This window comes from Xiphophorus couchianus, chromosome 22 (genome assembly GCF_001444195.1).
Source record: "Xiphophorus couchianus chromosome 22, X_couchianus-1.0, whole genome shotgun sequence".
Classification (NCBI taxonomy): Eukaryota; Metazoa; Chordata; class Actinopteri; order Cyprinodontiformes; family Poeciliidae; genus Xiphophorus; species Xiphophorus couchianus.
Window position 1 is genome coordinate 5,222,458 of NC_040249.1, and position 15,264 is coordinate 5,237,721.

Here is a 15,264-nt window from a genome sequence, read left to right on the forward strand (position 1 = left end):
TATGTCCATGAAGCTAAAGGTTTCACTCGGTGCTCACCAATTAGTACAAGGCTCCCTAAGTTACACTTTCCCAGAGAGGCTTGGACTCTTGATAGATGGAACACACTCAGTCTCTTTACCTAAAAACTGAAACCATGACTCAAACTCTGCAGGTGGGGTCTCAGGCCTCCAGGTGATCTCAAAGAGAAATGTCGACCACAATCCCCAAAGCCTTCATAATGTCGCAACGAATCTCGGCATCCTGTCAATGGCCTCCAGATTTCATGTGTGAGTGGAAGATCTCCCAAACAGACTCCACTGTCAGACATTGACAATTCACTCTGATCATTTATTTGGGGTTCTCTGGTCTGTCCGGCAGCTTCGAAACTGAATCGCTACCGGCTTATGAAAGGCTCACGGTTCTGGCCAATCCTTCTTCTTCCAACTTCATCCATGAGTGAACATCTACGATCTGATGATTGAATTTAAAAAGTGATCACATTGGCACAAGGCTGGCATGCGAAAGCTTTTTCAATAGTGTTACTCTTGAACATATTGTAGTGTCCAATATAGAAATACCATGTCAAGTAAAGAAATCAGAACAAAAAAAATTGCTTCGGTTTAGATTTCTTATGGTCCCAGAATTGTGTGGACAACAGTAAGATTTATTCTTAGTTCTCAAAAATGTATGCTGCGATTATTGTATCTCATATATCAAATAAACTGGTATCAGACCTACAGTTGTTTTATTATTATTATTTTTGCATAAAATACAAGTTTATACTGTGTTTTATACATTAGCTTGAGTATTTTTATGATAATTTATTTCCAGATTTTTTTTATTTGCCCAATTTTGAAAAACAAATAAACTGATATGTAATGGTTAAGTCAATTTTGCCTAAAATAGCTTGTTCCTGGGTAAAACGTAAGTAGGATGAACAGAAATTGCGAGGTTTGGCTGCATAATGGTAGTATGGATGGTCAAACTGACCTGGAGATGTTTTTGACCGTTGTGATCGTCATGAAAGAGTTTGTTCTTCCAACGTCCAAAATTTAAAGGCATCCATGGAGAACACTATTTTTTAATTAACTTTCCAATTCTCAATACATTTTTTTAAACAAACTTTTACCTAATATGCAATGCAAATGTATTTATGCAGCACATTAAAAGTCAACAGACGTTGACCAAAACACTTGACAATTCAAACAGCTAAAACGGTACAAAAAATTTAACAAAAGCACACAGCAATGTAAGCAAACACAGTATTTTTTAAATAAAAATAAAACCTCTACTAAAATGAATTTCTTAAAAGTTTGACCTGGATTTATTAGTGCATGTTTCTTTTGAGCCTCACCTTCATTATTGTTGGCATTTAAGCAGAAGAGGAGAAGATTTGGTTTGTCTGGATGGTCACATACATTTTAATATCTGATGGGCTAATTGTTGTGTTTATGTTGCTCCATCTCTCCATTTCCATCTCAGTTTCCGCTCCTCCCCGGACTCTTCCTTTATCTTACCGAGTCTCCTTTCTTGTCAAGGCGCAATTATTTGCAATTTGCCTAAGTCATCCATTTGCTGGGACACTAAGCATGAAAACGAGGCAATTTGGTGTAAAATGGATGCGTGCGGGCATCGGAGCATGCGTATGGATGTGTGTGTGTGTGGCCGAATCAGGGGAAGGTCCAGGCACAGGTGGGGGTGAAGGGGGTGACACGCAGGGACCGTCATGCAAAAAGTGATACAACGTCAGAAGCGGACACATACGGAGATAAATCTGTGTGTGGGGGTGTGTGTGTGTGTGTGTGTAAACGTACCAGTCTGCACACATGACGGTATCAAAGTGACCTTCCAGCGCTGAAATGTCCACCTCGCAGTCCCACCTAAGCACCCTGTAACACACACATAAAACAGAGACAAAAGTTCAGCGTTTGGACGGGTGGTGAAAGAAACCAAGTGGGGCTGCTAAAAAAAAAAAAAAAACCCCGACATGGAGAAAAATCTCTTTGTCTTCGTCTTCTCTTTCTCCACCTTCACTGCTCTTTTCCTCTGCAGCACTGAGCTGCTGGCTGTCTGACACCTCGCTCTCTGTGACCCCCACTGTTTTTCTGCCTCAGTAGAGACCAGGAGAACGCACCGGAGAGGAAGACATGACGTCTGTGGGATAAAGCAAGGGAGCGTCTGACATGACACTTGACATTTATACCTTGTGAAGACACACATACCGAGAGAAAAAGCCCACCTTCCGCGCAGGTTACTTTTCAACCCCCCGGCGTTTCTATTTATTTTCTCTGGTTTTGAGAACATTGCCAAAGTCGAGCTTCGGGGCACAGCTAGAATGCAATGATTCACAATACATATATACTGTATATAGATGTATACATATGTACAGAATATATCTATCAGAAAGTGTTTTATGTATTGTCTTGCAACATCAACGAATTCAACTTTTTAGATTAATTGCATGCCTTTAATCACGCACCCATGTAATTGTAGTCATGTCAGAGTAAAATTCCCACAACTTGTTTTATAAATATCGCTCTTAAAGGGAAGTTTGTTGAAAGAGACGCATGGTTCATCCTGATGCCGCTGCAGTTTTCTGTCCCGCTGAAATCCGCCTCTAAGAGCCCAGCTTTCTTCTTCACCTCTTTTTCCACGCCACTTTGCCTTTCTCTCTCTTTCCCACTGTCAGGCAGATTGGGGGGGGGATTATTAATTAGGCATTTTTAACACTCAGTAAACAAAACATTAGGCCCTGCTAGAAATACAATCTCAGTTCACAGTGGGAGGCCCCAACACACAACGCTCGCACGTATGCATGAGTGTGCAAACGACTTCGCACGACATGCCCCTCCCTCTCCATCCCCTAGCACAATCGCATCGTGGCCTTCGCCCTCTCTTGCGGCGCGGAGATGACAGTAGGCATAATCTGAAAAGAAAACAATCAAAGTAATGTAGCCTAATTATACGTTTACTTTTTCACTCCATCTACCACTCATGTAAATATGCTCAGGAGCGAGGGATGGAGAGACAGAGAGAGAAGACGAAGGGGAGCAAAAAAAATTAAAAAAAATAAAAAACAAAAAGAACAGTCATTGGAAAATGTTTTGTTTTGGGGGGGTTTTGAGACAGGGACAACAATTAGGTTCATTTTAGCCTGTCCTTGCATATGAGGAGTGTGTGCATGTTTTCTGGACCATTGATCCTCATCAAAGAGGGTCACGTTTCTTTGATGATCCTATGCGCCTGCTTGGACTTTAAAGCCCGACAATTAATTTGCAGAACGCTCAAAACGGGACCTGTTCGTTCACGCTGAATATCTAAAGCAACTGTATTTCCAGTTAGAGATTCAGACGATACAACGACACAAATACGTGTCGACCAAGTCGCATTTAAATCACAGCAGACATTTGAAAATCAAACAAATTGACTTCAAACTAGCCCACAGTTTATCACCTCCAAGTGTCAGCCAATGATTATGTTCAGCACTTTTCAGGAGCCTCTGGCAGGAGACTACGAATCTAAACGCCTTAAACTAAAAATATTGTTCTGGTGATAACAAGAAAGCTTCTAAACAATACAACAGCTAAAAAAAGTGATCACGAGTTCAAACAAGTGTAACTCATGTTTGAGGAGGAACCAATGAGGAAGAACCATTAACAAAATCAAACAAAAGATTATTGTCTTGAACTGAACAGCATCTTACCTTGACGATACGTGCGTTGACCCAAACTTTCCGGCCCGCCTGTTACTCTCGACCACTCTCTGAACATCTGAGGTGCAACGGTCAAGGATTCATCTCTAAAATGTGGGCAGGAGGTGGCGGCGCAGGTTACCCCCTTTACAGTTCACCTCACAAAGGTTAAAACTGAAATAATTCATGTTTACAGGTCGGCACTGAAGAAAATTACATCGAACACAAACTGAAAATTAAACATGGCCATTTATAACTTATCAAAAAGTCCCATGAAAGAAAGTTGTTGGTGCTCAAATCTCATTAGCTCATGAATCAAGGTGCTCCAAGTTGCAGGTCAAGTTCAAGGTGAAGATGCTCTTGTTCAAAAATTTGTTCTGTTTTTGCTGACAAAACCCAGAAAGGTTTTTCCATTAGGACTTTCTTGGACGGACAATTTCACATACTGGAACTGCTTTGAGCAGCACATTTGACAAAAAATGCATTTTCTCTTCCAGAGAAAACACTGTTTTTTCTAAAAGCTCTTAATCAGCAGACATAACAGATACAAATTATTTCGGGACAAAGAGCTAAAAGTGTTCAGCAGACAAACAGTCACTTAATGTTTGACTAATCAGCTCTTTCAAAACGATGTTTAGTTTAAAGCAAATGTAAGAGTACGTCCATTGTAAATGTGGATGTCATGTTGCTGGGAAGGATATCAAAAGATATAAAACTAAAGAATTGTGGGAAACACGTTGCATGGTCAACAACACCCGCATGGAGGAAAATATGAGTGAGCAGAAATGATGTCCAGGGACGGAGCGCTACATCACAGCTGCTTCTTACTGGATCAATGGAAAGGCTTTTAACTACAGATAGAAAAAAAACACACACACACATGAAGAAACACAAAGGCAGAGTGATTGATGTCAAGTTGTCTATTAATACAGCGACTAGTGGAGTTGCAAAGCAATTCAATTAGGATTTCCGTGTCTTTAAAGCCAGCAAAGGGCTGAGACGAATCCAATCGACAAAGGCAGGGGGGGAGGGGAGGAAAAACAAGAGGGATGGGTGAAGAGAGCCGGAACATGTGATAAACTCATCGCTGTAAATCTGTCATAGATCTCAGAGGCCTCCCACGCCGCGAAACACAAATAACACACAGGTTACCCACGCGTGAGGAGCATTTATGATGCAGAAATGCGTCTTATTTGCACACAATCGGAACACCTTCAAAGGAGTGAGCCGGTCAAAACATGCTTACACCATTGAAGAAAAGTTTATACACACGCGCACACACTTGTGCCCAGCTCAAAACATGCACAGTAGTTTAAAAAAAAAAGAGATTTGAAAAATCAAATAAAGATTTGAGTCTTGTTGAGCCTTAAAGTGGGGGGAAAAAAAGTCATTTTCTTCAATCACTTGAGGCAGAGAGGCAGCGACCAATGACATGCATCAATCATACTTAATGGAACATTTCCATTGATTTCCTACATGAGTATTCAAGGTCAGAGCAGCGGCGGTTTCTGCTCTCTTCGCTGAATGTTTTATTTTCTTTTTTTATGGCGGGGCGGGAGGGCTAACAACAATAAAGGAGGTCAACAACTTCTACGAAAAGTGGGAAATCTATTTTCCCAGAGCGTGTACAGTAAATGCCATCCACTCACAACTTCTTCTTCCTTTTCGTATCTTCTCATCTATTTCGTTGAATAAATCTGAAGCCCTATCAACAGCCACCATCGCTGTCCATTCTACCGCAAAATAAAGCCACGCGAGATAAACAGAGGCCATTAGGACACGGCTCAGGCCTCAACGGGAGGAAATACCACAAAGTGTGTGAATGGATCAATTTGGCAGAGTCCGGGACAAATCCTGAGTCTTTCTCACCACCCACCCTCTACACACACACACGCCCCACCTTTTCTCTCTGCGTGTGTGTGTGTGTGTGTGTGTGTGTGTGTATGTACTCGCTTCCATTTCTCGCTCTGAATTCACTTACAATTCTCCCCGAGTGTTTGTTCTAGGAAACAAAGCGGCCGGTCAATGGCGTATTGTTTGCGTGTCCAAGTGTGTGTTTTACAGTCTTCGCAATGTTATTGTTTGGTCTTATTGTGGTCAGAGAAGGAACATTGTAGCCCGGCTGGGACAGAGATGCTGTAAGCAGGGTTAAATTTGGAAGAGCCGCATCGCTCAACGGGGGAAAGAGAGATGCATATTTAGATTTCCTTCGTTTGTTAACAGACGGTAAAACAAGTTGCTTTTTCGTTTTCTGCGGCGCTGCCCATTGATTACTGGAAGATCTAAAAGGATTAAAGGAAGAAAAAAAGATGAAATGAAATGAGGGAAGAAAATCTGTGACGAAAAGAGGAGCGTGTTTCGATCAATACCCCACTTAAAGAAGAAACGATACCAAAAAAATCTCACCTAAGGATTTCTTCTAAAAACATAATTACATGTCTGAACTTGAAGAAAAAAGAAAGAAAAATAAAACACCCAGCATTTTAAACAAACTTGATTGTTCCCGCTTGCTTCAAGCTCTCACCCTAACACCCTCAGCATTAGATAAACTCTCAAAACTAAATCTGACAGGATGGCAATCACAGTGCTCTTAACTTGGCAGCTGCGATTGGTAGGTGCCCCCTCCTCAGATTGTGCCCAGCTGTTCTTCTGCACTCCTGTTCTGTCACGAGCTGCAAGTTCAGTGGGAAAAAAAACCTAATTTCTGACTCAGAAAACACCAATAATAAGACTGAGCATGGACTTCACATTTGGATGCATTACTTCTCAATTATTATGTAATAATGATGATTAATTAGCATTTAGGCAGAGACTGACTTGACTAAAATAATACCCATAAGTCTTTGTGTTCCTCGTTTACAGTCACAAGCATAATTTGTAATGAAACCAACATCTTATAGTTGACTTCACTTTAATTTAATTTACAAAAATGTACATTTTTGTGTTAAATCAACTTGATGTAATAATATAAAAACTTAGCTGAATAAACTGGAGCAACTTTTTTTTAAAATTCCATTTCTCGCTCTGAATTTCTCTTAACTAATTAGTTTTAATTTAATACACTTGCTAAAGACAGTTAAGTCAACGTAATTGAAGATATACCAACAGCTTTTGTTAAGTGTTTTGAACTTGACAGTTAAAGTCGATACAACTTAGCTGAGTCAAAGCAACAAGGGAACTAGACTGAGTCAAGTTGGGTCAGGAAATATTTTGTTTACAGTGTGGGGGTTAAAATTTGCAAAAGGCAGAATTCAGCCTGACTAGCGGTCAGCTGAAAGAACACTGAAAAATCCTATTTTTTGCTGATCACTTCCAAATGAATCATGATTGGGAATGACTAACAGATATATGGTTGAAAACAGATGTTTACATACACATTTTAAAAAGATACTGACCCTCCTTTCTCACTTTCTGAAATTAAAATCGCACAAACAATTTCATGTTTTCGGTCCGTTAGGATTAAAATTGTTATCTCTATTTGCCCACGTAAGAGTAATGCAGAGGCACGCCTGCAGAGGTTTTTAAGACAATAAACAAGTTGTCCAAACATTTGGTTCATCGTGAATAAAGCCGCATCCAACCTCATGTTTTTGTTAAAGTGGGAACAAGACTGTCATTATGCGCAGTCCCAACATTGGCTGAAAGGCCACTCAGAATGGAAGAGGCCACAACTTCAAAAGCAACATAAAAACCTACAAACCTCATCCCAAATGTGAAATATGTGGCAACATGTTTTGCTGGCAGTGAAATAAAAAAGGTTTTTTGCTTCTAATACAGTCTATGTAAATCTTGTGTAAGTAACTTTCTTTTGCAAACCTGGCAGCATATCAAAGCTTATAAAAAAACAATTTGCATGGCTCCGCATTTTAGAGAGTGAAGCCGTTTCAAGTCCACTTTCGTCTTGACCTCGCCACAACTACTAGATTCCTTTGAAACTTCACTTTAGTGAAGTTATTTAACGCAAGTAAACTTATGATTGATTATAACCTCTTAAGTGAAAGAGCTCCAGTTAAAGCAAATCAGAGACACCTCTTTAAATTGTTGATTCAGATATGAAACTTTGCACTGTAGTCATCATTCTCATCCAAATCTTACAAATAAAAGCGGATATCTTTTTTTTAAACGGTCCTTTCCGTAATTTTAGCCTTATTTACGCTTGACGAAAAGCAGCAAAAGTGTTGCACTAATTCGTCTGATAATGACTTGCTCCATGATTCTCTAATGTTTAATAGCTAACAGCTAAGGCAACAAACCATCAGGAAAAACAGCATTTCCAACCCAATTTGCAGGACTTTAAATTTGATTGCTTCTCGTTTTTGGATGCTAATCCTCTCAGTGTCAATAAATCCAATGAGATGGTATCCACTGTAATACATTTTCATACTGATAGGAATGAAAATAAATATTTGAAACTCAAAAAAACCCCCAAATGTTTTCCCCTTTAGGATGTGAACATTTTAATCACAGAATTAAAAAAAAGACATTCCTGCACCATAGATTTCCATCTACACACAATCAAACGCCTAACTAGCTCACTGAGGGACAAAAGAAAAGCAAAGGTTTTTTCGCGGGAACAAAAATTGCACGATCGCACATGAATCGCTGTGAGCTAATGGAGCTACGCCAGCGATGGAGAGACAGAGAGAGAGGAGAGGACGATGAAAGGATACTCTGAATGGACTTCTCATTCCCATCTGATAGCAGGACTTCCTTCACGTCAGCAGAAATGGCAACCTGAGAGCCGGGGAGAGACAGGAAAGAGACGGAGAAATTAAACAACACGGAACAAAAGAACAACCCCCCTATATACCCGTGCAAAAAAATAAAAAACAGCACCCTCACAGGAAGCAAACATCTGAACGCACGCACACAATAGTGACATAAACGTATCTACAAAAGCCTCACTCCTGGCAGCCCGGCCCACGCCGCCCTCCGTCTCTCCGTTTCTACCTGCCATTTTCCCTCTCTCTATCTTCACCCCATTTTTATGTCTGCATTATTTTAATCATTCAATCAAATCAGTCAATACTTTTATCATTGTGGCTAGCGGTGGGGGCCTGCTATCTTGCCATCACTCTGTTCGGTAATTGCATTGTGACAGGGGATGATGGCAAGCGCAAAGCCTTTTCATTTGACGTTGGGTGTTTATCAGGCCGAGCCATCACTCCCTTCGCCGCTGTCACTCTGCACTCGGCTCGCCAGGCCTGCCTGATGCCCTTCAAATAACTTTGCGGAGCGCATACTGCAAACGACGACGAGAAAGCGACGGAGGGAGTCGAGAGAATGGAGAGCCGCCGCGTTTCGACGTGTGCGAGGGAGATGTAGATAGGGGGGAGTGGGGGTGCGCTCCGGTGTAGACTCTCGGCTTTTTGGCGGTCTTTTTCTTTACAACTGCCTTTTCCCTGTATCAGCAAGCGTGTGTCAGGCTGTTGGCTTTTGTTAAAGAGGGCGCCTGCATCTCCAAGTGGGTCAAATTTGTTGGCACCTCCGTTAAGACGTGCAAAATGGCTTAAAGGAAATTATCTTACCCTTTACAAATACAGAAATCCCCTCCATCTTTAACAGATTATTGTTTATCAAAATCATCAGTGATGAAATTATCAGTGTCTCTGCTGCCAATATTGTACTGAACCCCGTTTTTCAATTGGAAACCAAGAATTTCTCCAGAGAGCAATCTTTGACTATACTCTGCACAACAGCGGAAAATAACATCATTTTTGACCTTCTGAATGCAGTAATGCCATGATAACTTGACAATATAACTGCATTCTTGAGCTAGAAACATAACATTTTGCCAATAATAGCGTAACACAAATTCTCTTCCTCAATTTTAGCCCATTCTGCTAAAATGAACTAGCTAGCAACGGCACTTTTCCATACATTAAATTATTACATATCTAACCTAATGAAAAGTACTATTAATAAAGATTTAGTTGACAAAATACTTATAAAAGTGGGTCTTACAACCACAAGTCAGGAGAATGTGCTCAAAAGTATCAAAGCTATCTGCTAGCTAACAAGCATATGTCAGGAAAAGCAGTGTGAGGTGGTGAGGCAGACGCAGATGACCCAGGTAGATGTGAGAAAATGATCTTTTAATGATGAAAATAGTTCGCAAAACCAGGCAGCATGACTGAGCAAAAGCCAGAGGTCAACGTCGGTAGCAACAGGCTAAACGACAGCAAACAGACTGGTGCATACGACAAGGACCCGACAAAGACACAGAGACACAGGTGACATTAAATACACAGGAGGTAATCAGGGAAACGAGACACACCAGGGAGCAATCAAAGGGTAAGACAGGACAACACGGAGACTCAGAGACAGAAACTCGAAATAAATACACAGATAAACACAGAACATAACAGTATATGGCTAACTAACTACCTAGCTAGCTAGTTTTAATGAGCAATCTGCTCAGAAAAACAATGCTTAGTTTTTGTGAGCAGACTGTATAAAAACTCTATCTAGTTTTAATAAGAAGACTACATAAAAACTGCAAAAAATGTATTTGCAATAAATCTAGCACTAGCTCCACATATTGTCTTTTATATGTATTTTTCAATGCTACACTAATAATATAATAACATGTCTATATAAATAAAGTTAACTGGGTTTTTGGGTCAAAGATGTCAACTGATTACTGGCAATTTATTGCCTCATTAGCCAAAACGAATGAGTGACTGGCAGGTATTACATAACTGGCCATTATAACATTAGAGTGAGACACAGTCCTGAGGTCTCCCTAATGCTCTCTGCAGCGCACCCTACAGGCCCTCCACTGGATTAGGTTTGGGAACTGTGATGGTTGTGAGAGGGGAAAAAAAAGAAGAATTTTTGTGTTTGATAAACCATTTCTGCAACTCATGGATATCCAGTTTTCAGCCTTCTAGCTAAAGTGAACAGATTTTTATTTTGAGCAACTTGTTATCCCAAAGAGGCCATGATGCCACGCGCAACAGTTCTGCAGCTTGTCACCTCTGGCCTGCGTGAATGGGAAAGACTCATTTCATTGAAAAGCATCTTTGAGTGCCCTAAGAAAGCAATATAGTAGTCGGATGTCATTTATTTCATTCACAGATTGCAAGCTGTGCCAACACTGGTTTTCTTAAAAACCTTGCTTCCACCCCTTATTGAATGCTGAAAAGAAAGGCTGAATTTAAAAAAAACAACAAAAAAACGTCAGTTTGAGATTGTGTTACTGCGACACATCCTGTCTCCACATCTGGACAGGCGAAATCAGTATAAACAAAATGGCACAACCTGCTCTGGAACCATCATGTCTGCAGAAATGAACAAACACACATGTTGAAACCCTGAGGGGCGTTTGAAGGGGTCACTGAGTGAGGTGCAGCGCTTCCCACCATCTGCTAAAATAACGGACGATACCTTCAGGCTCCACCAGAGCACACAGCTGAAAGAACGGGAGTCCAGCTGGTCGACGCATGAGCATCAATCTGCACGCTCAGCTAGTGTCCTCATGAGTGGTCACAAATCTGTGAGAATAATGATTTTACTAACCAAACACAAAAAACCTGCCAAGCTGATTTTGCAAAGCAACAGCAAATATTTCTTTGAACATTAAAGTGATCATTCCTTGAAAGGATGTTCCTAATGTCGACACGACGTGAGAACAGTCCGGCTTTAAGAGTCAACGTGTCAGTTACGGGTTTCAGTTTCAGACCAAATGAGGAAAAAAAATGTAAGATTAGGTTGATTAATGCAAAGAACAATGCCCTTTTTTTTGGAAGCCATAAAAATTAAATACTACAGCCATAAATTAGCACTTATTTCAACTGTTTGAGTTGTTTTATATTAACAAAAATCCATTCTGACTCCGACTGCTGTCCCTTAATCTCTGCACCGGGATGATTCTAACTACAGTCTGCAGAAATTATATTAACCACTGCTAATCTCTCTAGAGAAACCAACAATTTAAAAAAAATCTTGATTCATAAATTTTTTTTCAGATATGAGAAGTGTTTTCTTTCTTTCTTTATAGTAGAAGGGCATTGGAAAGGCAACAACGTATTAAAAATGCCCAAAAACACTTTTAGAGGATTACTAGTAATGATTGACCCTCCGACTTTCAGAAAACGATAGTTTCATCACATGTTCATGCTGATTTTTACTGCTACAGCAGCCCTGAGAATTAATGGTCAAACACAAAACAATATTTAGCATCATACTTTCACAAAAAAAAAACAAGAAAATGTGGGGAGAGTGGTGTCAGTGACGGATGAAGGAGGGAAGAGGCGTGAAGGAAGGATTCCATCTCAGACCACCAATGTCAAAACACGGTGTATTGACCGCTAGGAGATAAAACTCCGCGTTTTACACACACACACGCACACACACACACTCATTGGCATCTAACAGATCGATGGGACACTGAAACCTGCTATGTGGAGGCCCCCTTAAGACTCTGACTAATACGCCGTATAGCTGACAGACTGCAGGCCGTCTCCACAAGCAGTCTGGAGGAGTGTATCAGGCATCCAAATTCTCGACAGCTTATTCAAGTTTCACTACTTGTGTGACAAAGTGGCTGCTTGTTTGCATACATTTGACTACGTTTTATGCTAAATAATTTCATCAATCACAGGAATCTCTCTATCTACAGACATAAAATAGATTAAGACACCCTAGGACATCTTTAAACACACAATTTAAGTGATATAAATAAACAATTAAAAAATACCTTTTAATTTCTTTTGTAAAATAAAAAAAAAAAATACTCGTTTTGGAGTGGAATAAGCGAGAACTTCATCACTCAGACGACTAATTTGGTTCTCCTGTCTATTAAAGCGAGTGTGAACCCCACGGTGAGACTGAAATGGCCCTCTAAAACATCTAAGAAACAAGATTGCAGCAGCTTTGGGTCTGTGAGACTTTAGGGGGATTTAAAAGAATTAAAAATCAGCTATTTAACTATAAAGAAGACGGTCCCCAAGCGGAGGACAGTCAAAACAACTGGCAACAAGCTCAGGTCTGATGCTAAAAGTAGTTTCTGAAAACTTAAATGTCATTGCAAGCAGGTTCATGCTGCTGTTCATACATGAAAGTGTGTGGATTGTACAATCAGAAAGAGGCGGGGAAGAACCCATTGCTCTTTAAGGAAAGACTCAAGTTCCTAGACTAGTTTTCCTTGGACAAATTAGTCTAAAGCCAAATTATTTGGCCACCAGAGCAAAGGACAATGCAGCTGAACAAAGAAAACACTACCTCATATCAATTGTGAAACATGGAGGTGGAAGTGTCATGGTTTGTGGAAGCTTTGCAGAATCAGAACCAATTTTTCTACTGTGTATTTCTATTTGAAATGTCAAAGAAGCTGTAAAAAAAAAACAAAAAAAAAACCTTCAAGCTGAAGCTGAACTGGAACTTTAGGACAGATTCCAGATCTTGATCTTTATGTGACTTAATACAGGCTGAACAAACAAGAAACACCTCAAATAATTCAGAGGTGCAGAGAGGAGTGGGGCAAACCTGCCTCAGACTGACGACATGTAGCCAAAGTGGGTAACAACTGCTATACAGAGGTAAGGTGTCCGAACTTTTTCCAGTTAGAAAACACAGTTTAAGTTTATATCTTGTGTTTAATGATTAATACAAGCTTTATTGAGATATAAAATCTGAACATTTCTCAATATTGAGTGGGCTGTCCTGATATTTCCACAACACTGCTGGAAAACCTCCCACTGTAGCTGGGGAGGAAGACATTCTGCAGCTCAACTCCGCTGCATTTATTTTCTCAGGATTTTCTCTTTTTTCTTTTTCCTCTTTTTTACACACTTTTGATGTGGCACTTTAGAAAGTCTTCTTTTTTTTTCCTAAACACAAAATCTTTCCAGCACACGTTTCTCTTTTAAGCCATTTAATGTTAGAAACGACTAACTGTTCTCGACGCAGACTCCAGGGGGGAAAAAAATAAATAAATCAACCAATCAGGAGAAACACTCAGGCATAATCTGCTCGGTGAATCTGGCGGTAAACCCTGAACACAAATGAGTCGCTTTATTAAACTGCTGTGAGTAAAGTGTTTGCATGCAAATTCCCCCTGAAGGCTCGCAAATCTAAACGTGAATTCCAGCGCGCAGGAAGTGAATGATGGAGCCTGAATAGATAAGGACACGGCGTGGTCATGCTGTGCGTATATTGATTGGCGATGATTAGTTTTATTAGAGAAGCCAAGACACTTTTCCTTGCAGAAGTCTGCTTTTGTGTGTGTGTGTGTGTGTGTGTGTGTGTCTCACTTACCATGAGCCCACCAAGGCAAGTCATACCTCCTCCTAACTCACACACTGCACCCCTGGGAGACAGAGAGGAGGAGAAAGAGAGGCGAGTTGGGGTGAGATTTACTTTAGTGAGGCAACAAAAAAAAAGAAAACAGCAGTTTAGTGCTAACACACACGTGCTGTACAGTAGATCTGAGCAGATATGGAGAGACACTCCGGCACGCTACGCTACGAGCCAGGGCAGATACACAAACAGTAAACACAGCGGGGTAAGAAATATCAATTCAACCATCAACTTGAAAGCTGAATGCTGAACACTGAGAAGCACAAGCTCAATCAGCAGGATATCTGAGGGGCAACACACACACACACGCGTGCACACACACACCCACAAAGTCCTGCAGCTTGTCTGCTCACTCAACCCCTCTCCTCATCCTCCTCCTTCTTTCATCTCCCCAGCCCCTCCGTCTCTGCCCCTGTCCTCTTTCATCCCCCCGCCCCCCGATTCCCCCTTCCTCCTCCCTTTCCTGCTGACCTTCACTACACCGCTCTGATCAATAACCCCTCTCCTCCTCGCCTCCCGCCTCTTGAATGTTAAAACAGGAAATCAAAGGGTGACGTTCCACCTTGAGTGGAAATCAAAAGCGCCCGGCCGCTTTTCAGCCGTGTGCTCAGGGCAGCCCTGATGCACGGCAGACAACCAGACGGGGAAAAGAGCAGAAGGCGCAGAAAAGAAGAAAAAAAAATGCTCCGGTGTCAAAGTGGTAAATGTTTGCGAAAGATAAAAAGCAGTGTTTTTTTGTTTGTTTGGTTTTTTCCCCCTACAATTTATAAAGAATCTTCGTGAGCAAGCATCTTCTGAGTAGGTATCGCATTATGATAACGTCATGGTTTTGTAGCATTCGCAGAAAAATGCAAAACATAATTTTGTAGTTTTTATTTAAGAAAAAAACCAGAAAGATACAATTGTTTGTCCTGCTAAAGACAATGCAGAGAAAATGTTGGAGTTGCTCCTTTCACACAAAGTGTAATTCAAAGTTGTTTTGCAGAAAAACAGAGAAACAGAAATAAGACGCATTGAAGCAGAAGAAAATTAAAATAAAAAGAAAAAATAACATTACAGAAGGTCAATTTAAGCAGATAAAAAGACAAGGTGCAGTAATAAAGTGATATTTTGGAGTAAACTGCAGGAGACAGCAATGTTTATACTCATGATTGACAGAAGCAAGCAGATAAATACAAAGTTTTTAGCACAGCGTTTGTACTTTGTAGTACCTGACAAAGCGATCGCCCATGAATTGAGAAGTGGCCCCAGAACAGAACCTTCAGGAACCCGACATGGGTTTATAATGACC

The 15,264-nt window shown here is 40.7% G+C and overlaps 1 protein-coding gene across 1 annotated transcript in view; it reads right to left on the minus strand.

The window, feature by feature from the left end:
• Positions 1 to 15,264, minus strand: part of camkmt (calmodulin-lysine N-methyltransferase) — a 110,284-nt gene that overhangs the window by 22,949 nt on the left and 72,071 nt on the right. Inside the window, exons 5-8 of the mRNA XM_028006154.1 lie at positions 13,932 to 13,983; positions 8,342 to 8,405; positions 3,684 to 3,750; positions 1,795 to 1,869 (exon numbers count right to left, since the gene is read on the minus strand). Coding sequence (XP_027861955.1) covers positions 1,795 to 1,869; positions 3,684 to 3,750; positions 8,342 to 8,405; positions 13,932 to 13,983 — 258 coding nt within the window. The remainder of the gene's footprint in view (positions 1 to 1,794; positions 1,870 to 3,683; positions 3,751 to 8,341; positions 8,406 to 13,931; positions 13,984 to 15,264) is intronic.